At 34.2% G+C, this 27,097-nt stretch overlaps 2 protein-coding genes across 2 annotated transcripts in view; one reads left to right on the top strand and one right to left on the bottom strand.

The window, feature by feature from the left end:
• Positions 1–27,097, top strand: part of LOC134844156 (iron-sulfur clusters transporter ABCB7, mitochondrial-like) — a 281,118-nt gene that overhangs the window by 77,419 nt on the left and 176,602 nt on the right. The gene's annotated exons all lie outside the window — the stretch shown is intronic.
• Positions 657–22,420, bottom strand: LOC134844154 (protein artichoke-like). The gene is made up of 3 exons (XM_063860694.1): positions 21,955–22,420; positions 18,801–21,425; positions 657–2,063 (listed from the first exon to the last, which is right to left on the bottom strand). Exons 2-3 carry the CDS (start codon positions 21,147–21,149, stop codon positions 1,155–1,157), a joined length of 3,258 nt encoding a protein of 1,085 aa, XP_063716764.1. The 5' UTR covers positions 21,150–21,425; positions 21,955–22,420; the 3' UTR covers positions 657–1,154.

The following is a 27,097-nucleotide window of genomic DNA, read 5'->3' as shown; positions in this document are numbered from 1 at the left end:
CTGCAGTTTTGTTCTTGTTTTTGCGAACTGATTAACTTCGCAACGTTTTCTAAGTAAGTTTATTGAAAAATCTTCATAGTCAATTATTTTTCATGATTATACAGTTTTTTTCTATAAATTTTTTTTCAGTTTGCTTGAAATTACTAGATAATATAGCAAGCATATATAACTTTAAAATTTTAGTCCCTTCTCGACCCAGTTTTCATTTCTCCGAGCAGTTAAGTTTTTGATTTGAAAATTGGTTAGAAGCTAAATTCGCCCCTAGGTTTGCAACCGCTTCTTTTTCGGCTGAAAGTTCTTGCTCAAGGTGGCGGAACATAATCTTACGATCAACAAGAGTTTCGAGTCAGAATAATTTTTCGAGCCAATACAAGTTTCATATAACGAATTATAAAACTAATTTAAAGCCAACTTTAAACTTAACTCAAACTCCATTTCTTGTGACAGAATGGAAGACCTGGAAGATGAAACAGCCACGTTAGGTTGCCTTTTCTGAAACCTAAAATCTGACGTTCTAATCAATTGTCATAGATTTGCCCAAAAGATTTGATTATATATAAGAAGTGATCCTTATTTTACGTTTCAAAAGTGTTATTTTCTATGTCATTGACAAAATTTAAATCGATTGTTTTTTTTTCAAAGCAAAAAAGAGGAAATTAATAAAAAATTAATTAACAAAGCATATAATGGAGACAATGTCAAAACCGTAGAATATACTCTAGATTGCATTTAAAATTCTCTTTACGATGCCGGTTTTTGTTTAGATCCAAAATTTATTGATGGTAGAAAGGATGTGCTTGTCACGCGTTGTGAATCGCGCTTTTATCTTGTGGTGGAATTAAACCATCGATTCCCTGTCACAAAATTCAACCAGTTCTGGTTTTTCAGTCACGTAAGAAAAGTCACCGCCCCCAGTGATTAAAACCTTATTGAGCGGTTGCACGTTTTCCTCACTCTGCGACCGTTTACTGTTCGGACAAACACCCGAATCAATGCTGTCAGTTGTCGGCTGCGACACCAATTTCAACTTGTTATTCGTACTGTACACGTTTCCAGATACAGACCGGTAGTTGTTATTGTTGTTAATGTTTGTGTATGTGGTCCCGCTACATCCCACACTCTCCGGGACGCTGTCGGTTGGAGTTTCGGCGTTACTATTGGGACGAGAGTTGCTCGTTTGCGAAGTTTAAGTACTCGTTAGGCGACTCAGCTCCGTTTCCATTGCACTGCCTGAATTGGTCTTCGTTCATCGGACGTCGCGATGTGATGAACATATACTCGGATGTATCATGGTGTTCAATTAATGGCCTCCCGCTTTCATTCAGGCCATAATTACCATCATCATTAGTCATAGCTATGGGTGGCTTATGATGACCGTTCACATTAACAGGCACGCTAACGAGCAACTGATTATGCGGCCGGTAGTTCATCTTTTTCCGTTTCATTAACGCGTAAATAGTAATGATTAGAATCATAACTACCAATATGACAACTAGGCCACAAGCAACAGCTATTAAAGTTGTAAAAGTGTCAATCGAAAGCCCTTCTTGCGTTGATTTACGAGCACCATTCATACCTGGACCATTATCAGCGCCAGTTGGGTTAAAATTACCCATGTTGTAATCAGGCTCAAAGCGAAAAGTACTTTGATCACCAGTCGGGCTCGAACTTGAGACCTTGGGATCAGGATCCCGTGGTCCAGGAACATAAATACTTCCGCCGTTGTTCACTGCACCGCCCGGTGTGGAGTTCTCGGGAGTCCAAGGGTACTTTCTGGTGGTCCCGAGCGACAAATCGTATGATATTTGGTCATAATTTTGGGTTGTGCTTTCGTTTCCGATTAGGTTTATTTTGGGCGTTATCGAAGGTGGAAACTGTGTAGACGTTTGCCACACTTCGTAGAGGTTACTCGAGGCTATCTGTTCGTCGAGTACGAGTTTGATGCTGAGAACATCGTAGCCAACGTAGTTGTTGGCAATACACGCGTAGATCAGCTTCGAATCGGATGGTCTGACGTCATGAATGACTAATGTGCCATTTAGGAGGACATAATAGTGATCATCCTAAACAGAATTCATTTTGTATTACTGCTCAAACAAAAACTGTCTATTCACTGTATTTTTCTGTTTTTACTCCATTTTCGTTTATTATGGAAATTTTAGGCATTTTCTCGAATGCATTCTTAAAATCAAAAGTTCAATACTATTTTGATTTTATATAAAAAGAACTAACTGAAACTTTATCTCTAATTTGATCCAGGATTTTTAAAAAGCAACTAAGTACTAAAGTCTGCAGACAACGATTTTTGCTGGAATTTTTTCGGAGCGTTTTCTGAATTCAGTTTTAGGGCAACTGTTTCCCTGAGAGGCCATGTTTTGTTCGGAAGTTTGCAGCAGGCAAGAACACCTGACGATAAAAGAGTTTGGTATTGAATGAAACTGGCATTTCAGAGAAAATGCGATGAAAAGGCTCGGAGTCTGACCATTAACATTTTTTCCCGCACTCATAAATTTAGCGGAAGCGTGGGCCGAAAATTAGCGAAAATATCGGCTGATGATTTTGTGCATGTGTTCATTAATTAGTGAAGTTATGTGCTACATCCCTCCTTCTCCCTTGGTTTGATTTTTTCTTTTCTTTTCTCATCCGTATTAATAGCGACTGGCTGCTTGTTATCTCACCCGTTGGTAAGTATTGATTTATGGGGAGTTAAAAGGCCTTTGGAGAGAATAAAGAAGGCATTAATATATGCAGAAGTAATTTTAGTGTTTCCCTCAAGTCAAAAAGTCAATTTCCGTTTCTTACAGTAGCAGGAAACTTTTTGATTAATTTGCAAACAAAAAAAATATTCTCTGATAACTTCAAATTTTAAAAAAAAATGCACCCAATTTTTGATTTGTGGCTACTTCAAAAGGTCGCTAAAATTACTTAGAAGATCTCAGTTTATCTTTTTTTCCCTGAAACTTATCTTTTTTTGGAGTATTTTTCGCAAATAGACACATCAAGAAAAATTCAAATATCTTGAAACTGCTAAAACCATCAACAACCATTGAAAGTGTATTGGCTAAACAGAGTGCTTAATTTTTTGTCAGGTTTTTCTAATAAAGTTCTAACCTTTCGAAAGATTCAATTTGAAATGTTTTTTAACAATTCATATTTTGATTAAATAATTAATAAGCAAATAATTTATTATTTTGTTTTAAAATCATGGTTTTCTTCAGGTTTATATTAAAATCAGATTTGATTCAGATCCAATGAGAAAACGAAATCTTGAATTAGCTTTGTTCTCAAACAATTGAAGCGTTAAATTGACATTTCAAATCAATCATAAAGTAATCTATCGATTTTGTGTGACGTCATGGTTGAAACGGCGGGATATAGTCATAATCAATACTACTTTTGAGTAGAAAGTTAATTTATAACTCCATTTTGCTTTAGGAAGAATAGTTTTTAGAGTTAATTGGATCGATAGACCCACCCATTGCCTATTAGCTTCAGTTTTTCTGCCACACTTTTTTTTTGTTCTGTCCCTTTTCTTTTTAAACAAAGTTTGCAAAAGGCAGGGTCTTTTCAGTATTTTATTAGAGCTCGCAAAATGAATTTGCTCTCTAAAAAAGTCGACAATTTTTTTTAAAGAAGCTAGAGTGCAGTTAAATAGGGTCCCTTTTTGATTGTAAAGAAGGGCTTTTCAGCCGATTGGTGGACAATAGGACCTGTCAAACTTCATTGTTTGGCTATTTTGCAAAATCTCTCCTATTTAAATGCGTTAAACACCCGACCTTTCGTCTTGAAATGCATCAATTTACCAAATTATAACTCACTAAGCCACAACAGACCTACGCACCTATTTCACTTCAGCTGAAAAACACTGTTTTGTTCAGCTTGATTAGAAAGAATTGGCGAATTGTAAAAAGTACTTGATCTTAACTCAGGCATATACGGGGTAGAAACAAGCGCTTTCAGACTACTCTTTGAAAACAAGACATTAAGAGGAATTCTTAAGTAGTCCTCGCAAATCCGCCATTCAATTTAACCTCTTACTATTTACACCGTAACTGGAAAAATAATAAAGTGAACCACGTGATTGTTCCGATTCACAACCGTTTTTGTTTTTTTTTACCTAGAAAAATGGAAACTTGAGTGAACTTATACACCATACAACAAACAACCAAAAAAGAAGTAATAACCGAAAGAAGATATGACTAGTTAAGTAACCCAGGTAGCCATAATCAAAACATCCTATTTCGCGGCGATTTTTGTTTTATTTCACAGACTATTTGTCCCTTTAGTACGCGTGAATTCCTAATTGATCATCTCCGATCAAAAAAAATATATTATAAGAGCTAATGTACTGGGTAAGTTAATAAAAAACCGATTAGAAACAATCAAATAATCATCACTTTTCTCTGTAACTTCAACCAACTAGCAATGCATCATTGAAAAATTGTTGCAATTTTTGACCAATTCTCTTACAGTTTATGAAAATTTTTCCAAACCTGATGAAATTTTTTTAAATTTCAATAGGTGGCATTTATATTAAAAATGAAATTTCAGAGACAAAAAACAACCATTCCCTAATTTGGGAGAGGGATTTTTCATTAGGCGCGGTCAAAGTTATTTTTTTTTGCCTCAACTGGTCAGGATATCTATTTGATATTGTATCAGAAATTTTCATCGATTTTGAAATTTAATTTTTTCCCCATAATTTTAAAATTGAAATGTTTAAGAAACGTTTGAGAAAAGGACAAAGAGAAAATTATGATGTAACAATTAAATTATCTACCCCAAACAAAAATCTACCCCAAATCTGAGCAAAAATTTGCCCCAAAGAATGACGGCACAATGACTTCGAGGGAGTGCTGAGACTTTTTTCAGACAAATTTGGAATATCTAAATAACAACTTTAAATGAAGTTTGCTTTAAATCTGATAAAGATAAAATTACTGAGCTCAAAATTCAAAAGCTACACTTCACTTTATCTAAAACAAGACTGCTAGTATCAGGGCAAAGCTTCATTTTCTGACTGCTCTTTATCTGGTATCGAATAGTTTTTAGTAAATTATGAATTGGCGAAACTATGAACTTTAGAATGACCATATAAAAATTTAGTTATGACAATTTGAGTCGTTCAATTTGGAGCACTTTTGTAGAGTGGGGTAATTTGCCACCCGTGTAAACTTTAAAACGACCGTTTTGGACATGTTACTATAAGAGTGCGCATACGCGGTTGAGTCCATGCAGATCAAGAGATCGATCCCCCGAAGGACCAGGGTTATGTAGAACAGAAACTGAAAAAAAACCACCCCGATCTTATAAATTGCTTACTTTCTTCAAATGTAGGAACAAAAACGGGGAGATGATTGAAAATTGTCAATTTGGATAATAAATAACTTTTAGAGAATTTTCTAAAACTTTTACCGTTTATGCGGTGCAACTTTCTAAATCATAAAAAAATCAATAGCAAGTGTTAGAAATTGAATGGTACAAGGAACAAATACAGCCAATTAGCCTGCTTCAAACCTATTAAAATTTTCAAATGTCCATATTTTGATTGTGGCAGAAAATTGCTTAAAACTATTATTTTGATCGGTGAAGTTGGTTTGAATTGAAAAAACACTCTAAGCCTGAATTTTTATTTGCTTCTTTGAAAGTCGGAACAATATACTGGACATATTTCATTGATTTTCTCAAAGAAAAATTTCATACTTGGCAAAAAATTTACTCTAAATATAAAAGTTATTGAAAAAAAAAATACAAAAAAACTACAAAATTGTACATTAATTGCCCAATAACGTTCTTTGCTGTTTTGAAATATAATTATGAGGTTTAACTAAGTCCAATTAATTGTTTAGAGACTCTTCTTACATAATACATTGAAACTTCTACACAAAAAATGAAATACTTTTATATTATTTTTTTATAGTGCTATTTGGCTCTGTAAATTGTCATTTTGTAGCATTTTCAGTGAAATAAACTTTTTTCCCTGTAGGACGTAGAAAAATATTGAACTTATAAAATGGTTTTTAAAAATCGGGATTTCCAAGCAAAATACTAAAACTAATAAAGCATATTTTTCATCTGTCTCTGTCAGGGTCTTAAAATTCTTTATACAAAAATTGAAAGAGAGTAAGGCAGGTGTTAATACTATTATATTTTTTGCAAATTTATCAGACCGGATATTTAAAGTCTGTCGTGTTTTAAGAAGTCAAACTAGCTTGCCTCATTAAATTCAGGACGATTTCTGAGCCGGATTAAATACTGCCGCTTACACGTTAATAACACGAAACATACCACATCAGCCAAACTGTTAATTAGAAACCCTATAACTTTGCAAAAAAGGATCACCGTTTAAATTTTGTTTTGAAATTGAGCTGAGGGCGTCAATACACTTCAGAAGATAAAAAAATTTGTTCGAGCTGTTTGTTATAAGCAACCAAATTGATTTGAAGAAATCAATTATTACCTATCACACGTTTTAACACCGATCTCTTCAATTATTACTCCGACTTTTGATGCAAAAGTAACGGAATATTTGTGCTCGGGGTGGGTTTTTTCTTCAGACAAATTTCGACTTTTTAGCTAGCCATTTTCGAAATTTTTTTTACATTTATTCAAATGGTATTGTTGTCCTAAGCTCAAATTTGAAAAAATATTTCACCTGTGATCATTTTTTTGTAAAGCTATGGGGGTTTAAAGATTGCCATTTTGGCCAATTTGGGACAATTAACGCGCGAGATATTTCGCGCTATTAACGCGTAAGCGGAGAATTAATCTGTCTTAAAATCGTTCCAAGTTGGTTGAAAGAAGTTAAATTGCCATAATTGATTTGTTGCAAGGAACGAAATCTATCTTTTTGTACTTAATATGGCGTGTGGGGGGATGATTTTCATAAAAAATTTCAAATTATAGAGAAAAAAGTTTTCATTTTATTTTTTACAATTATTTTTTCGTTACTACTGCTCCATAAAACCTTAAAAGGTTGCGAAACATTCAGGGCTTCGCCCTGATACGAGCAGTCTTGTGTTTTTATTTTCAATCAAATCAAAAATATCCAAAAACACAACAAAAGCGTGACTGAAATGTTAGATTAATTTCAAATACTAAATCAAATATTCAAGAAAGAACTGCGATAACTGTTAACCAAATTCGAATCTTGAATCAATACTTTTCATGTTGAGAAAATAAATTAACTCGACCTAAATCCAGCAAGCAGAGCATATGTCAACTCTGTATTCAGGGTGAATTCTCCTCCAAATTTTTTTTGTTTGTCAATAAAATCAGCATTGCAAAGTTTCACTTCAAATTGTTTTCCAGTTTGAAAGGTTACATTCTGCAGAGCCAAAATGGAAAACAGTGAGTTGAAATGATTGAGACCCGTGGGAATATGGACGTGAAATGAAAAAACAATTACTCTCCATTATTTGACCCCTCCTAGGTGCTTATCACTCGATAGCTATGCTGCCTCGCAGCTCCAAATTGGCGCAGCATGAAGTCGGGGGCAAAATTATAGCCCACAAGTTCCAAGCCAGGAAAATTAGAGCCCACTACTACGATTTAGCATCCAAACAAGGAATGTAAGATGGAAAAAAGTAAGCTGAATGAAAAATGAAATGAATGAAAAACGAGAGACTTTGCGTGATTGAAACACAAAAGCAATTCGAACTCATTAGCCTACGTCTGAACAAAAATAATTGCCAGAAGTCTCTTTTGTGCGTGCAATTTAGTCAGCATCCCAAAATAAAACAGGATCACTAGCCCAATTTTTGAAAACTGCTCTGTTCCTTGCCAATCATCCTTCAAAAATCATAACTATTGCAGTTTTTTTGAGCTTTTTTTCTTCATCAAAAGCATTCATTTTTCCCGACAAGGAAAGTTTAAGAGCCAAAAACAACTCAATAATCATGGATGTGAAATTATTTATTTTGAATGCGGAGGACACCCAGTTGAGCTGACATCTTTCATTTTCTCTGACATATTCAATTTTTTATTCATGTGCAGTACACGAATTGCATAAAATTTAATCAATGAAATTCGCCCATAAAACAAAAATGAACGCAAAAAAGGTATCATACCAGCGCAATGAATAGCTCATTTGAATAAAAATGACACCAAATAGAGCATTTTAAACAGATCATTGACCCTATTAAAAATTGAAAATTCTTGTATTGCATGGTTTCATTTCAAAAATGCTAGTCATACATTTTGGCAATAAAAAAGCTAGTCATAAAAAACCGAAATCATTTAAATTTTATGATCAGCATGTTTTGAGATGCAAAAAATTTCAAGAAGGTTCAAATTTCAAAAATCCCCCAAAAAGATTTTCATCAAATAATTTCTATCTGATGAATTGAATAAAATGAATTCTGAATAAAATGAATTCTGCACTCAAAACAAACATTGCCAAAAAATATGCATTCAGATAAATATAATTTAAGGTCTATAACGTAGCCTATTTAATCAAACTTTTCAAAAAAATTTTCAAGTTTGGTTTCAAGTATTTAGCAAAAACCTTTTTTTGTTCGATACCACACACTTCGTCTTCTCAAAATCTATACTTTACAGCAGCAATGTTTCAGTGCCAAATAAGTGAAAGTGAAAAAATTGTAAATGGTAATGCGTCAAATCTAGTCGTTACTGCAAAAAAGTTTCATAAAGCGTTTTTCTAGAATGTTAAATTTATGGGTAGCTAATATCCAGGGTTTATTTATTTGAACAAGCAAAAAATTTAATAGAATTAAGAAAGAGAACAACAAGTTTTTTTAGTTGTAAGCTTAAAAAATTTTAACTAACATAAATAAAAACAATGAAATCGAAAAAAAAAGACTACATAAAAATTTTCTACAATATCTAACGAACTTTTTTAATGGGAGAAGCTTAAACTCATTCCCAAGCCAACATTGCTTACAAAGTGTTTTAAACTCACAAAGTAAATAGAATAATTATCAGCCAGATTGTACACGAACGTTAAAAACACAGTTTTAGTGTGTTTTTGTTAATTTATCAGAAATTTTATTCGCCTTTTAGGGAAAATTGTCAAAAAGATATTTTTTTCATGGGACCTATTTCGACTTTTTATGAAACATTTTCCATAGTTTTTCAAAACAAGAAAAATATTAACATCATGATTTCATTTATTGAACAGTTTCCTCCGTAAAAATTTTTTGTAAATGTAGTTTAGATAAATTTTCAAATTAAAGTTGAAGCTTGCAAAATTGAGAAATAAAAAAAAGCTCGCAAACTTTTAGCATTCCAACATTGCGGTTAAATTAATCAGGCTCTTGAATCATTTCAAAATAAATCAAGAAAGACACTCTTGCTAGTCCAAAAACACCTTAGGGGACAAAAACTCTCTTACTTTTTTCTTCGCAGGGTGTGTGGGTAAAGAAAAAAAACACTTTATTCTAATTATTCATTTGTAAATTTTATTTAAAATTTCAATTAAAAACCGATATCTTTTACTACTTCCACTTTTATGTTAAGTAGAAAAACCATCACCTCCCCCCTAAAAACTTAATCAATTTTTGAGACCTTGCTGGTTTTGTAACTTGTAACATATGTCCCCGCTTTTGCAATAAGGAAAAAATGATTAACGAGATCCAAAACTACTCCAGATAAGTTAAAAGGCAGAACACCATTTAATAGTAGAATCATTTTTGTCATTTTAAGCATAAAAAACTTCTGATTTTTTTAGAGTCACCATTAGGCAAGGTTTTTCTAAAAAATTGAAATTGATCAAGAATTTGAGATTGGTTTTTGAGATTGGCACACAATCTATGAAAGGCTATTCAGCCTGTTTAAATATAGTCTGTTTCTCGTATTTCCAGACATCCCAGACTGAATTTTTTAAATCAAAGTGCTTTATGTAAGTCTAGGTCAATATTTTGCCTGTAGAGCTTTCACGTGGTAACACTATTGCAGTCGAAATCGTTCAGGCTGTGGTTGATCTGAAGCTGGAAGTCAAGTGAGAGCTCATCCTCGTACACTATCACTGCCATGGCAGGGGATTGATTACACATGGTGAGAGCTTTAAAATTTATACCTTGTGTTTAGTCAACTAAACAAGTTGACGAAATATAAGTTTTGAAAGCTTTTACTCAGCATGTATCGGTACAATGTGAATCTGGCATCCCGATTTTCATACTGAAAATACTTGACGGAATAGTTTCTTAAATCAATAATTTCCAATATTATTCAAAACGATTGTTGCAAAATCTTGCCGTCATCCCTTTCCACGTAAGAGCACCGTCATTTTTCTCAGAAATTCAGTCGGATGAATAAAAAAAATAAAATCTAAAATTAAGAGTACCTTTTTTTGTTGATAAGTAGTTCTTGTTTTTTTTATGAATTACAAAAAATGTGGGGTTATAAAGATTGTTCAAAGTCTCGTTTATTAATAGATTCTTGTATAATTAGAACATCAGACGCGGATTGACTCCAGAATCTAATTGAAAAATAGTTCTTAGGTGTGTTATTCTGAACTAATCTGCTCAAAACAGACCATCAATTTTAGAATCAGATCGGAAGCTGTTGGGACGAGAAAAAATGAATTTGGTTTTAATTCCGGTTCTATTTGTTTTTCAGTACAAAGTATGATTAATGTCAAGTCCGTTGTCAAATTGAATCAGTGGGTCTGAAGGTAGCTCACCTTACAAATAAATGACTTGGCAAGGATATAATGTTACGCTACTCCAGTTTTTGCTTAATTTTCCTTTAATAACTGTTTATCCCTAATGGAATTGGAAAGTATGCATGGGGTCATCGGGTTTCAAATCGATTAATACCTTCCTAGTTGTTTGCTTTCTTATCCAAAAATTATATAAAAAAGGTATATGCGATCATTTTTGGTATGTGACGGGAGCTTAGCGCTCAAATAACGGAAATGACCTAATTTATTTTTATTATTTAAGAGTTATGCAAAATGTATATCTCTGTCAAGTCAGAGTGTGATCAAACAGCAGACGTTTTCAATCAAACTCATAACAAATTTATCCACTTTGAATTGATTTTTCCATTTTCGATCAAGTGGCTTTTCTATTCTTTGGGGTTTGAAGCGTGTTCAGAGCAGGAAAGATAATTGCGTGGTTGTTGTTGTTGCTTGGGCGAATTTAAAGTGGGCTGGCTTACTCTGACCAGGTTCCGCAGTAATGAAGTTTTGACGTTAAACTGAACGCCTGACTGATCCGAGGGCATAATAAAAAAGACACCTCGTGTCAGGAAAGAGAAGTTTATATGTGTTTGCAATCGACTTAGATCCAACCCCTCCCCCCACTTATAAGCTCCACTTCAGTTTATGTGCACTTTCCACTTTTCAGGTAGTAAATCACGCGCGAAGTGAAAGGTAAAGTCTAGCTGCATCAAGCTTTCAAACATTGAAGGGCCGGCAATTAATCTGACATGGAGATCCAAACAGTCTTCTGAGAGCCAGAAAAAAAACTGATCCAAATAATCGGATTTCTCATCCAAAAAACTGGTGTCTCTCAAAATGTATAACTGAAGAATGACAGTCCTATACTCCGGTTATTTATACTTAATTTATTAACAGATTACATTAATCAGTCAGTCAGAATTTGGAAGATATTTGGGACCTTGTTACGAATTCCCCCTTTTAATAAAGAAATGAGCATATACGAATTTTGTTTCTCGCAGTGAAACTCCCTTGCAAGGTGGAGTGGGGAGTTATTGTTCCATTCTGATTCTTATTGTTCCGACTTTCGAAACAAAAGTAACGGAATATTTGTGCTCGGGGTGGTTTTTTCTTCAGACAATTTTCGACTTATTAAATGCCGTTTTTGAGAAAACTTTTTTATATCATTCAAAAGTTATTGTTGTCTTTAGCTGAAACTTTAGAGGATATTTTACCTGTGATCAGTTTTTGTAAGATTATGGAGGTTTAAAGATTGCTATTTCGGCCAATTTGGGACAATACACGCGCGATATATTTCGCACTATTAACACGTGAGCGGAGACTCAACCCGTCTTAGAAATCGTTCCGAAATGGTTGAAAGAAGCTCAGTTGCCATAACTGATTTGTTACTAAAACAAAATCTATCCTTTTGTACTTTTATTTTGTACTTTATATATTTTTGTTATGTTTTATTTTGTTTAGTTTTTTTCAGGTTACTTTTGCTCCGTAGACTTTAAAAGGCAGTCGGAGCTATTAGGGCTTCGCGCTGTTACTAGCAGTCTTGTTTTAAGTAGCTGTTAAAAATCAAATGTATTCCTTAGGACTGCATGTAAATGAAAAAAAAAAAATCACCCACTCGCTATTTTTGTGTAACGTGCAATATTTATCAAATAGTCACGTTTTCATTTTCAAAACTAGCATGTTTCATTTCAAATTGGAAGAATTTTTTTTGAACTGAACAAGACCGCTCACATATCAGAGCAAAACCTTAATCTTTTGTCTGCCTATTTTTTTTTGAAGATTTTGGTAAACGAAACATTGAAAAATTTTGAGTTTTCAGCTGATAACATCTTTCATGGAAATAATGTGATCAATTAGCATGCCTGAATTTAATTTTGAAGTAGCAGTTGCCGATCATAAATTGCGGCGCACAAATAAGTCGCGTTACATTTCTTAGCAAGTTATCAAAGGAGCAGTTTAGTCAGACTCGATTCAGAGTAAGCGTAGAGTCAGGTTAAAACAGTGGTGTGGGAACGAAGATCATTAGATTGATCACTTCACTCATATAATGTTATTTTGAAAACCAGTCTGAATAAAAAAAACCAGTCTTATATATTCTTCATTTTCTTCGAAAGTCGGAACAATAAGAAAAAATTAGACACGTAATAAGGAACCGTTCTTAGAGAGACAACAAAATCAGTCAGAGCGTTTATAATTGCTTATAAAATTGAAATTAAATTACAAAACAGCTTGAGCTCACGCCGCGTCTTGAATTACTGAATTGTCATTTTAGGTCGGTTCAGTTAAAAAAACTGACGAAATTTCCACAAAAAAAAATAAAAAAAAGGTACTAAAAATGATAATTTTCTTTTGAAAGTCATCCCTGCAGACATCATTTTAAGTACGAAATGATAAATTCAACGGAAAAACCGAATTAAAAAACCGAATTTTTTAGAAAAATTAGCATGCCTCAACTCAATTTGGAGCGATTACTGAGCTGGTTTATTTTACGCATTAATAGCACGAAGTAGAACGCGTGTTAGTTATCCCAAATAGACTAAGTTGTGGTTTTTCAAACTTATTGCATAATTTTGCAAAAAAAAGACTCTGAGTTAAGAAAATGTTTTATAAGAATTTGGACTTATGACTTCAATAGTTTTTCGATTATATGAAAAAGTTTGTCAAAAAAAGTTTAGACAAAAAGTCGAGTTTTATAAAGTCGAAAAAAGTTCACCCGAGCTCAAGCACTCCATCCTACAACAAGGATAGCAGGTTGCTGTACAAGTAGCATAGAACGCTCCACTCCAACTGAATTTTAAAAATTTGAAAGTGAAAAAAAACTTAGAAAACCAAAAAAAAAATTGTTCAAAATTTTTTGTTTGTTTTCGAGAAACAGTGACTGAGTTAGATGAAAAATCACAAATTCACAAATGAGTGGTGATTTTTAATAGCTGAATTAACTAAAAGTTGTATCGGAATGGTTAAAACCAAAAAAAAAAAATTTGTGAGTTAAAACCAAAAAAAAAAGTTTGTGACAGAATAGTTGAGTGTAAGTATTGTTTTTCCTTCAGGCTAGTTTTAACCCTCTAAATAGAAACTTCTGGGGGAATCGTTCGAAATATTTGGAAATTAATGTCGATATTGCAGTTCAGAATTTAAATGAAGTTCACCTGTATCAATTTTGCGAGGTTTTGAGGTCTGAGGTTATCAGCCTAATTTAGGACAATCAGTGCTCACGACATTTCCAACACTGTTAATGAGTAGCAAATGCAGTCTAGTCTCTCAACTTGGCAACTTGGCTGAGAACTCATTTAAAATTAAAGTGAGACTAGTTCGCTCAAATGTTATGTGAAGAGACACGGAAAAGTTTTTTCTACGATTAAGAGCATATCGGCCAATCCGTGAAATTGTTGCTGAAATTTTAGAAAATAGTTTTAGATTAACCTTTTTGTTATGCTTTTTCAAGCCTTTGAAAAACACACTCAGTAGGTATTTTGTTACTAACAATAGAGTTCTTCATATGCGGCAGAAGTGTAAAGTCTTTGTGCTATTTCTTTTCCTCGTCATAATTATAGATTATAAAGATGACAATTACAATGAACAAAAAAATAACGATCAACAAAATTGTTCATAATAAAAATTGAAAGATTATTCCACGCACTCCCCTTAAATTTACCATCAAATATTAGCGCCGTACTCGCCTTAAGATAAAGTTGTAATGTTCGTTGGCCAAAAAGTAAAACGGGATACCTTAAACAGTACTAATGTGGGACTCTCTGAGTGGTGGGGGTTCAAATCTCTGAGCTAGAGGAACGTATGCCTTCCTGAATTTCGTCCCATTAAGGCGTGCATCGAATCAACAGGGCAAACAAATCTTTTCGAATAGAATTGAGGTAAACAAATTAATTACACGCTAAGCAGCGCAAAATATATCTCATTGTACTTAACATAGCGTATGAGGGGAAGAAAAGAGAAAAAAAAAGATTAAAAAAAGGTTTTCACTTTATTGTGCCCAACAAATTGTAGCCCCGCTATAAAAAAAATTAGAATGTGGAAGGATTATAATTTTCTTGTATCTAGGCTGGGGCTAAAAAGAAAAGTATCCAAAATTTGTTTCATCGACGTCACGATAAGCCGGAACATTCAGCGCTTCGTATTGATACGGGCAGTCATGTCAATTCATAGCTGAAAGAAATAATCCCATATACATATATTTATAAAAAACAATAACATAAAGCTTCTTCCTAATTATTAATAGTTTCCGGTACCTGATGAAACTTGATAAGGATTGTCTGTAGGTTAATAATTAATCAACAACTACTAAGAGTTAAGCATTTTTTCCAATATTTATAGTTTCCGATATGCGGTCGCATTCTATGCTTCAGAATAATTACAAATGAAACTGCAGAAAAATCCTCAACACATTTTTTTTCCAGAAGGCTGTGAAAAAATAGTCAGGACAACTTCAACTCGAAGAAAAAACACGTTTAATAAAAAGTTGAAAGTAATTTTGATCAGAACAGTTTAATCAGAGTAGAGTCAAGTATCGAAAAAAAAAAGCAAAACAAAATCACATTCGGTTTCCAAATATTTTTGAAGGAGAAACAACTATCACAATTTAACGTAAAGAGTTCGAGCCAATAAAACAAAAGTATCAATCTGAACAAAAATAATTTGTTCTAATTGTTTCCTAAGAAGGATCCACTAGCATTTAGAGATAGCAGTTCGAGTAGAGCCATAGCTAGTCCAATTTGCTTACTTAACTGCAGAGTTTGATTGTTGTTTGCAAAAACAACTTAAGATTTCCTTGAAAGAATATTTTTTTTTGGTACTCTGATGCCTTTTATACATCTGAAAAATCAATTTGAGTTTCGACTTTCGAACAATGTTCTCGTTTTTTTTTGTACAGAAAAAAATCTTGACTTCTTAATTAGCATTTTGACTAAAGATTTTGTTTCATTCAAAAATTATTTTATATCTTGAGCTTAATTTTGAAAATATTTTTCAATTATATTACTTTTTTAAAGTTTTGAGGGTTCATTTGAGATAGTTAACGCTCGATATTTTTGTGCCATGAACGCGTAAGCGGAGCATTAATCTATCATTAAAAAAGTTGGAAACTAAATTGAGGCAAGATAATTCATTACGAGGCCAAACTGTGGTTTTTTTGGGAAATGTAAGTGGATTCCGTAACAAGGACGCTTCCTTTGTTCTTCTTTTGTTCTTTATTTTTTTGTTCGTTCCGTCAAAAATTAAACATATTTAAAGGTTTGTCTCTGGAATCCAGGAACATACAGACACAAAATTGTGCGCCTATCCACTGCACAGTTTGGCCTCGTAATGTTGGTCTACTCAATACTTTGCTATATGCCAAATATATCGTTTAGTACCTAACATAAGCGTGTGGTTGAATGATTTTGGACAAAAACTTTGAAACTCATATCATTTTTAAAGCGAACACTGGTCGGTCTTTCTCCCGAATTGACCAAAATTACCCTCAGAACTTTTCTACAGCATGTTACAAATTTAGCTTCAAAAATGATACAAGAAAAATCATCTTTCTTTCTAAAGAAAATTGTAACATAGGAAAACTTTCTATATAAATTGTAAGAAAGGAACATTACTAATGTAAATTAGAAACTCTTTTCTACAATTTTTGGGTAAATTCTCTTAAGAACTTTTTCATTTTTAGTTTTTTTGTTTCATTTTTAGAAACATTTCATTTTTTGTTTTTTTGTTTCATTTTTAGAAACATGTTATCCATTTCTCCAGAGTTTATATTCGGAAAACTCAATAGCAAGTTCTTATCTTTCGCCACATGAATTTACCAAATCAAGTGCAACTTCACTATATATTACAAATATATTCAACCAAAAGGTAAACCCACCCGATGCTATATGACAGGATTGATCGCAACTAATTGTTGTTTGATCACAATTGATTTTTAGACTAAACATGTATAACTAAGGGAGCAAGTATAAAATTAATTATTTATTTTTGAAATTTGTGTCCCAAATGCACATCATAATCACAAACTGAATTTATTTCTTTTATTTTATGGAAATATTCTCTAGTCGAAGTTTTTTATGATAATAGTTTAAAAGTTAGTGGAAACATTTTTTTAACCCTCAAAAGAGAGAGTGAATTATGTGAGAACAATAGAATGAAAATCAAAAAAAAATCGGAAAAAAATCGAAAAATCATTTAAAGAAGTTTTTTTAAGCTTAGTAATTTTTTTTCTTTATTTTTATGATTTTTCGATTTTTTCAAAAAATTTAAAGTTTTTTTTTTAATTAGGCCTTAAAAGTCAATCGGAACACAGTTTTGCCCTGATATACGGTTAGTTTTATTATGTTATTATGTTTCTATTTTTACAGAAAGGAACGGTATGTTTTACACAGTGGGTTAGGTTAGTCTACCATTTGGCTCTTTAAATAACAGCTTCCCTGCCAAAACGCTCAAAAAACACTGGCAACCCGTTTCCAGGAAATTTGAAGCATGCTGTATTTTGTTTTGTATCAACAAATTAGCATCGAAACTTTTTTAAAAAAATTTTGAACACTTGATTTTTTTGATCCAGCTAAAGATCAAAAAGTAGAAGTTTCAATTAACGTAAAATAATTTGTAAACTTTTCCTTCAATAAACTTTCCATATCAAACAAAAGAAAAATCTAAGCAGTAGTATAGATTTAGTTTGACCAAATTTTATCATTCGAAAAAAGTTTTTGTATATTAAAAAAATTGGAAAACGATTTTTCTTAGTGACTACAGTGATCGGGTTACTCAATGCTTCTGCACAACAATCATTTCTTTTACTTATGATGGGTAGTTGATTTAGATGGTTTCCATTCTACTGTCAGAACCGAAAAACCACGGCAGCTAAACGGTGCCCATCTCCATCAAAGTCTTTTGAAACTGCCTTTCAGTAAAATATTCGCTCAAAACATTGATAACACGACTCAACTGCATAATCTAGCGAAGGTAGCCTGCCTGTGACTCATCAATTTAGTATGGATTGTTCCGATAATGCTAGTATTTGCAAAAAAACGTACATTTTTTTGGATTTTTTTCAAAATTTCTTTCTTTTTAATGATTTTGAACTTAGCTCCAAATAAATTTAATTCTGATTTAAAGTTTTGCAAAACGCCATTTTTGTTTTTTTTCGGATTCCGAATAGCGAATGAAAAGGTTTTAATATGATAATCACTCGACTCTATCTGACGTTTATTGTGGTATCTAATTTTGCCTAGAAAAATACAATAGAGGTCAAAGTTCCTTTCCAACCCTGGGGTTGGTCGGAACAAAAATAAACGCAACTTAATTGCAAACGCAGGCTGGAAAAAAATCATATTTAATTCGAGCGACAGTTTTATATGTTTGTTGCAATTCATAAATAATTTGATTGTTAATTATGAGGTCATATTGACGCTCAAAAGCTTATGCTAGTAGAAAGTTTTTTATTGAGCGAACCAAGTCCAGGCTATCATTTCTGATGAAAGGAAACGCAACTTCATATTTGTTTTCGGCACACACATCAAACGTCAAGCAGCCCTAATCAAAGGAACATTGTCTTTGAACACATTTTGGGTCGAAATCCTCGAATGGCAATTATTTTCAAGTTGAACTTGAAGTGTGATACAAGCTTTTATTTCAAACTGAAAACAAGAAATTGTACGTTTGATGACTACTGTTTTGTTTGACGTATGACGTCTACTTAATTTTGAGGTCAAAACCATTATGTCAGAGAGAGATGAAAATGTAGCCGAAATTTTCATCACTAATTCTCTCATTTAAGTTAAAGTCTATTCGAAGTTTATACGATTTTGCTCCATTACCAGTATTATACTTCATAGCGGTTTAATTCTAGTGTATGCAAAAATCGGTATTTTTGCCCGTTTCATGCAAAAAGCAGTGCAAAAATGTATGACCTTATTAGGGTTTCCGGAGAGCTCGGAAAACCATTTTGCTCAGCCTGAAAATAGTCTTCAAATATATTAGAAACTAACTGAAAATGAATTACAATTAACCAGATTAATTGAAAATTTGCCCTCCTCCGAGAAAATCTATATCTGCCCCTGAAAAAAAAGGCAAAGAAGAGAAGGTAAATAGAAGAAGAAATTGTCTTGTTTACGATACACGTTAAAGAAAAAATGGAAAATATTGGATGATTTTAACTTACGTATACTTCATCATTGATGAGGGTGATTAAGTCATTGCCACTGTTTGAGTGAATTGCCCAGGTGTAAAAGGGGACAGGCTCGCCGTCTGCCACGCATGACAGAGACGCCGTTGCACCCAACTTAGTTGTCAGCTGCATGTTTTTAGCCTCCGTTCTAATTTTTGGCTTTGAGCACTGCAGTTTATCAGTTGGCACCGAAGATATCAGTCTGTTTCGTAGCTCGTTTGGGTAATAGCAGTCGCCAGAAACTTCCATATATGGTAGGGCAAGTTCTTTGGAAAGCCATTGCCAAAGGCAGTTGCAGCGTATCGGGTTTTCGCTTAACGAAAGACTGAACTTAATTTTGTTATCTAAAATTGGTTCAAATATGCCACGGCTAATGGTTTGGATATAATTGCTGTCCAGAATAAGTTCAAAGGGTCGGACGTTACCTTGTTCGGCGCGTTTTCTGAATTCAGAGGCCAGGAAAAACCCCTTTTCAATCAAACTAATTTTGTTACTGGTTAGATCTAGCGTATAAGCATGTGTAAGTCCGCTCAGAGATCCAACTTCAAGTTTTCGGACTGAGTTTTTGCTCGCTGAAATTCTTTTCGCACTAGGGGGTAGTTTGAAATTGAGCGTCGAAAGTCGATTATCGTCAAGGTATAAATCAGTCAGAAATTTGAAGCTAGCAAAGGCGGCAGGTGATATAGAGCGAATATTGTTAGCACTTAAATCGAGCGCCGTCAGGTAGGATTTTGGGGAGAAAAATTTACCACTCAGGTTTCCGATGGTTGCAATTTGGTTATGATGAATTTGGAATTCAGAGACACTGTCCGGAATTTGAAAATTCAGTTCAATTATGTTATTTGAGCCCAGAAAAAGAAATCTAAGTCGGGGTAAAAATTTAAAAACTGACTCCTGAATTTGCGACAACTCATTATTCTCCAGATTGATTTTACTCAGGGATTTACTGTCGTTAAACGTTGTAGGGGTTATGTATTGAATCATGTTATAACTCAAATCGATGTTAACTAGACGACTTGAAACGAAAATCGGCAAGTCTCGTAAAACGTTTCCGCGTAATTCTAACGTTTTCAACTGCTTTAAATGTCCGATAGAAGCGCCAACTACTCTTGAAATTTGGTTGGAATTTAAAAATAGTTTTTTAACATCGGCGCAGTTTTTAAACGCGTTCTCGTCCAAGTCTCGGATTCGGTTCTCGTCCAAATTAAGTTCAAGTCTCGCAGTCGAGTAGATGTTCGGAATTTCTGTAAAATCATTTTGCGACAAATCCAGAATAGACAACTGTCTATTTTCCTGTAAAATTCGAGCAGGAAAGTTTGCCAAACTGTTATTACTCAAACCTAATTGGGATAAATAAGGGAGCTGTAAGAAGGGGTTATTGAGGACCGAAGTGAAACCAGAATCTGGAGATATTTGGGTCAGCATATTTCCCCCTAGCTCCAAAATCATCAGACTTTTTGGGAGAAAAGATGGTATCTTGTTCAGTCTGTTAACAGACAAGTCAAGTTCACGTAAGCTAGTCATTGATTTGAAAACTGTATCACCGATCGAACTTATCCAGTTTCGTTGAAGAAGCAACCGCTCTAATCTGGTCAAGTTGCGAAACGGGTTGGTCGGTGATTCGCCCACGCCTATGAATCGAACCCGGTTGTCTTGCATACTTATGGTGTTTAGAGACGGGGGTAAAAACGAGGGCACTTCGTAAAGAGGGTTTCCGTTCATTTGTAAATCAATTAGATCTGATTGGTCAACGAAAGCGTCGTCGTCGACAGTGTAAATTTCACAGTCATTCAAAATCAAGTGTTGCAACCTTTTCAATCCGTCAAACGAATCTTTTCTCAGAGATTGAATTTTAAAGTTTTCTGAAAGGTCCAAAATTTGTAAATTTTGTGGCAAATTTGGAACCTCAAATAGATCATTTCTACTCATCTTGAGGTATTTTAACTTAGCCAAAGAGGCCAAAGAGTTTTTGCCAACCTTTTGGATTCCATTTCCAGATAGATCCAGATATTCCAGAGAGTTTCGAAGACCATGCAACAGGTCTTCGTTTATATTTGTGATGAAATTATCCCGTAAATCGAGATTTTTTAAGTTCGGGAAGGATAAAAATTTCAGACTGAGACTTTCAGTTGATAACTTATTTTCGGCTAACTCGAGTTTTTCGGTTAAGACGTCAATATCAGCTGGAAGGGACGATAGATTGAGGTTGTTGCAGCCCACGTCTTTGTCGAGACATTGACAAACTTGCGGACATGAAGTTTCGCTGATATAAGCTGAAGAAGCGCCTCTTAGTATAAACTGAATGCAGCCGAAGCCATACAAAATTATAATTAATTTCTCCATTATCACTTTCAAAAATAAACTATTAGTAGAATTTTTTAAACTTCATTCGAAATAAACAGGCTTTAAGATTGGAATTTGATGAAAAAACAGAGTGTTGAGTTAAGATCATAAGACTGTTTAAGCAATAGGAACAAAAATAAACAAAAGATCAATTTGAATCTGACAAGCAAGTCTTTCCTCGTTAGGCTCACCTTTAGAATTTTGAAACAAAAGTTAATTTTCCGAAACTAGGATCAGCCGACGTTTGAGCTGCAGCTGTAAAACGTAGGGGGAGGTCTAAACAAAACAAGAAATCACTGAGAATTATTAAAATTATGGGTTCTTTTCAAAAAAATCAACACGTGTCTTGATTATAAAACAAGCCTATTCCTCTTGTTGTAAATCCTCTTGTTCGTGTTTGTGTGAACCAACAAAGAAACACCAATAACTATAAGCTGATGCACTGAAACGTAAAAACAAGAAAAGATTTGCGCTGGTATTTTTTGCGACCAATAGTGGTATTTTACTACCTTTTCTTTTTAAATAAGTGGTAGTTAAAATAATTGTTTTTCACAAGTGGTGTACTCTTTATCCTTAAGTTAGTTCACGTCAAAATTATCCGTAGCCAATGCAAAATATTGATAAGAGTTCGAAGATAGCGAGGTAATATCTAGTTGATTGACGGATTTTGTCCGGCAGGATTTTATTTTGGATATATTCGCAGTGAAAAAAGATGCAATTATGGAATTCAAAGGAACTTAACGGTTTGTGAACAACAGCCGTTGCTTGATGAAACAATAGCTGGTTGAAAATGTTTAGTATTTACCATCAGAAATAAATCAGCAGAAATAATCGATCAAACAGTTAGTAGAGGGCCATCAAACAATAGCAATAATAGGCATAATAAAACAGGCGCAAATAGTCATAAAAAAGTGGAGATTTAGATGGAAGGCCTTTCATTTTTTTTACTGGCTCTTGTTTCACAGTAATCAGTTGTACTACAGATAGTATCAGAGTAATCCATTTGTTTGTGCTGTGATGTTTGTTGTTGTTGGTATACTATTAATGGCATGCATAATAACCAGACTCTATCCAAAGCTATCCGGCGATGTTATTCAATACCAATTGGGATAATTTTTCAGAAGGGAGTCTAAAAACAGAAGAGCGCTGAAGTAGAGATGAAGAAAAAATGGTTAAAGTCTCCCAAATTTTATCACGCTGCCTCAGAGATGAATTTACGCTCGCTGATTTCATTGGACTATAAAAAGAACAGTTGTTCCGTTTATTCTTACCAAAACCACCCTGTGCAGCGTTGCCCTGTAATTCGACACATCATCCCTAACGTTCGTCACAAAATCTCACCTCACATTTCCGATTTTTAACACTGCTCCAGCTGGAAAAGAATAAACAACTCTTAAAAGTTTGTCAATCAGTTGGTGCAATAAAATTTTTCTCCAAAGTTCCAGAACGAAATGGTGGGGAAGGATACAAAGCCAAATGATCATCTTATTGCCATATTTTGCAATCAGTTGTTGCTGAAGAAAAGCCAATTTCAGATAATGGCGGCAATTATAGTGACTTTAAAACTTTTTAAACACCAATTGCACAAAAATTAGGCTGAACGATAATGACATCTTTTTCATTTTTAAGTAAAAATAGTCTCAATTTTTCATCTTTTTCACAATTTTAGACCAAAATAATCCAGAAGCAGGTAGAACGCAGATGTCGCGAAATTTTTTTCATAGAGAGTGAGGTAATTTTCATGATATAAGAAAGATTGCGTTTTTAAATGAGAATGAAAAAATATATATAATCAAAAGCCGGTACAGGGGGCGTAGGTGGGGTGGGTTAACGTAAAATTAACGTCAAATCTCTTTCTCTCTGAACTCTAGATTCAAGCCGTTACCCGCACTGAAGTTTCATGGATAATATTCAATTATATTGGATTTTCATTGTCAGTCTTTATAAAATAACAAAAATAATCGATTATAATCCACGATTGAAAAAAGATTATAATAATACTGTTTTTTAAGCAATAAAATTGCAATATAATCGATATTTTTCAACTTAATTTCAAAAAGTTTTATCAAAAGAAAAATAATCAATTTCAATTGATTATAATCGAATATAATACATTTATTTATATCTTTTTGTGTGTTGTTTTCATTTTTTCATAATATTGTTAAACTTAAGTTAGTTATTCTCTCGCTAAATTTCTTTTTTTCCTTTGATCGCCTTTATGAAAATTTACAAAAAATTACCTATAGATCCCACAGCCCCCTTTCCCCCCACGTTCACCCGTACTACAGTTACCTGTCCCGGTGGGGGTGTTTAGTGGGGGTGGGGTAGGTGGGGTGGGCGTTATGTGGGGGGGGGGGGGGGGGGGTACATGCGGGGGGGGGGGGTACGTGGGGGAAAGGGTACCAAGTGGGGGGTTGGTGGGGGAAGGGGTATGAAGTGGGGGTACGTAGTTTAGGACACATGAGGACATGGGGGGCATAGGGGGTGGACGTGGGGGGTTTGGGAAGTAGCGAGGGGCATGATGGGGGTAGTGAGTAGTGAGGGGGGGGGGGGGGGAGGGGGGACTGGAAATTTCGTGAAAAAAAAACTGGTCAAAAATGCCATTACTACAAACGTGTTCGTTCGTGTTTTACAAAAAATTGCAAAAATTAGAGTTGTTAGCTACAAAAATTAATCAGTTTTCATCGATTTTGTGCACAAAAATATACAATATTATTGAAAACAAAATTGGATTATAATAGATTATAGTGCATTATAGTGGGATTTGGTTTTTCAAAAACTATTGATTAAAATGGACTAGAAATCCATAATTTTGTCTAAGTTTGCAATGATATCGATTATATAGCCAAAATTTTTGTCCACCAATGTCCATTAAAATTCATTTTTATCCATAAAATTTTGGTGCGGGTGAAGCATAGAAGCATACTCAAAGAAGGATTCAAAGAATTATTCAAAGTAAATTGTGAATCGTTGCTTCGGAAGTAAAAACTACAAACAAACCTGAAATAACAGGTTTCACCACCTGACTTACACGGATTCAAAAGCAATGCGACTGCAATCCGTGACGACGCTTTCTAGTTACTTTTTTGACTAAAAATTTTGAAAACCTAGATTCAAAGAGCTGAATTGCAACTTTTGTTTTAGAAGTTACTGTAAGTTATTCTCGATGTGTTCCTGAAATTTCGTTAGTTTTCCCAATTTGTTCCTCTTTTTCTTTTTCTACTGATTTCATTGTTTGATTATTCAATTTCTGCTTGTTTTTATGATTTTTTTTTAATTTACCGGGTTTTACTGCTTGTATGTTCGCTTCGCTAAGTCGGCTTAACTCATTGCTTGAGCTAAGATCAAAAATTGAAAAATAGTACTTTGACATTGTTCATCCGTAGTTTCATGTTGAACAGGGGATTTTTTTAACAGTAACTTTCCTTGCTCTGTAAACGCGTCTGTTGTCTGTTTTTCGCCTGAAAAAGCTGTACTATCAGCATCGCATTCAAGAAGGTTTTGTTTTTGTGCCCTTGAATTAAGTTTTGATTTCGGGCCATAATTTGGTTTCTCATAAGCAAGACATCCGAACATTACTTTTTTAAAATCAATTGGTTAATTCTGGTTTTTTGAATTCCTGAAGTTTTTTTTATTGTTCTTTTTTACGCAATTGCGAAATTGATTAGCTGTTTCTATAGCTCTAACTCAATATGTTTTACAAAGTTGTGTTTGAACAAAAAGCATCTGGCCATTTCAACCAGTGTTGGTTTGCAGCGTTCTACTAGTCAGTCCGTTTTATTCAGGAGTGTCATGGACTGTGAATTGATGCTTATTTTAATAAAAACTTTCATTGTTTTAATTCAGTTTCCGTGTCGGTGAGAAAAATTTTTGCTGAACCGATTTCTATTAAACGCTCTGCTATTAATTTTTTAGAGTTTCACTGTTATGTTTCATACTGCTTTTTCTGCATTTATCTCTCAGTTCTCCTTTTATGCCACCAACTGCAATTTATCAATTTTTGAGGGATTCTGACAATTTTCTTGCTTAGAGTCTAATGATGGTTTATTTGATTTCAAGAAAGGTTCTGAACGAGCAATTTTTTGGCAGACAATGTTATGCGCTGTTTCCCTTCACCTTCAAGAGTTGACAAGCTTTTCTCGTAGTTTGTCAGCTTGATTCTCTGTTTGGATTAGTTAGTATGTCTGAAGGATTGCAATCATAAAAAATGGGTTCGCAACTCACTAGGTCCCGAATGCGTGACCTTGCTAGTTTAATGTTGACTTAATATCAACAAAAGAATAACCCAAGTTCGTAAATCAAAAGTTCGTTTGCTTTAACAGGTAGTGGGTCCAGCGCGTTATTGTGAAGTTTAAATGATACGCATATTAGGGGGGTGTTTGAGAGCATAGAATCACTCTCTACTCAAAGTTAGTTGTTATCATGTAGGAGAACTAATAGATTGAAAGACATCTATATTTTCAAGTTAAGAGAGATTACTATATGACTATCAGCGTGGACTCCGTTATTACCCGCACTGAAGTTTCATGGATAATAATCGATTATATTGGATTTTCATTGTCAGCCTGTACAAAATAACAAAAAATAATCGATTACAATCGATTGAAAATGGATTATAATGATAATATTTTTTTGAGCAATAAAATCCCAATTAATCTCTCGCTTAATTTCATTTTTTCCTATTTTCAATCGAGTTATGAAAAGTTACAAAAAGTTACCTATAGATCCCACACCAACTCCCCCCATGCTTACCCGTACTACAGTTATATGTCCCCAAACTAGAGAGAGGGGGAGGGTACGTCGTGGTTGGTGAAAACGTGGGGGGATGGGGGTACGTTGGGGGGAGGGACATCGTGGGTTGGGGGGTACGTTGGGGGGGGGGGTGTACGTTGGGGGGATACGTTGGGGGGGGGGTATGTTGGGGGGGGGGGGGTATGTTGGGGGGGGGGGGTACGTGGGGGGGGGGGTACGTTGGGGGGATGGGAGTACTTGACGGGGGTACGTCGTGGGTTAGGGGGTACGTTGGGGGGGTACGTTGGGGCGGGGGGTTGACGTGAGAAGCTGGTCAAAAATGCAGTTTTTGGCCACTTTTTGGAAAATCTGAAAATTACTACAAATTGGCCGCCCCTGGATGAACGCGTTCGTTCGAGTTTTGCAGAAAGTTGCAAAAATTAGAGTCATTATTTACAAAATTGAATCAATTTTCATGGATTTTATGTACAAAAAATAATCCATTATATTGAAAACAAAAATGGATTATAATCGATTATAATGGATTATAATGGATTTAAATTTTTCCAAAATAATCAATATAATCGATTAAAAATCGATTACGTGGTCTAAATTTGACATGATAATCGATTATATAGACAACATTTTAGTCAACGAAAATCCATTATAATCGATTATTACCCATGAAACTTCGGTGCGGGTATGAATTGCAATCAGATAGTGAGGTCGCAACTCACTGGGTCTCGAATGTTTAACTTTGATAGTTTATTGTTGACACAGAGTATCAACAAAAAAATAAACAAAGTTCTAAGTTCATTAGCTTCATTATAAACAGTTTCAGTGTTTTGCTTTGTCGCTAACATACTTCAACCACCATTTTTGATTCACCGCTTTCAATTTTGGCTGAAAATGATTTGGCCCGAGCCAAAACAAAATAGTTTTTTTTCTAGTTATTTTCTACAAAATCGTCAAAAAGGTTTTTTTTTTTCAAACTTTTCTAGCATTTCTACCAAAAAAAGACAATGGACATATCTTATCGGCCGCTGATAATTTCAGTAATTTTACGGAAGCACTGACTCTCTAAATGCACTTATCTGACCGACATCATCGCTCTGCCTTTTGTTAAAATATAATTATAAAAGCACCAGAAGTAGGATGAAATTATAGAAAAGCATAAGAGAGATAAGCGATTGCTTACTTAAATAGCTATCGGTGGT

This window comes from Symsagittifera roscoffensis, chromosome 4 (assembly GCF_963678635.1).
Source record: "Symsagittifera roscoffensis chromosome 4, txSymRosc1.1, whole genome shotgun sequence".
NCBI lineage: Eukaryota > Metazoa > Xenacoelomorpha > Acoela > Convolutidae > Symsagittifera > Symsagittifera roscoffensis.
Note: the sequence above shows the minus strand (reverse complement) of the source record. Positions and strands in the feature narration are given on the sequence as shown.

Coding starts and splice junctions, on each gene's coding strand:
- LOC134844154 (XM_063860694.1), bottom strand. CDS start 21,149: ATGGAGAAATTAATTATAATTTTGTATGGCTTCGGCTGCATTCAGTTT. Junction 2,064..18,800: donor TCATCAATGATGAAGTATAC/GTAAGTTAAAAT, acceptor AATTCTGTTTAG/GATGATCACTATTATGTCCT.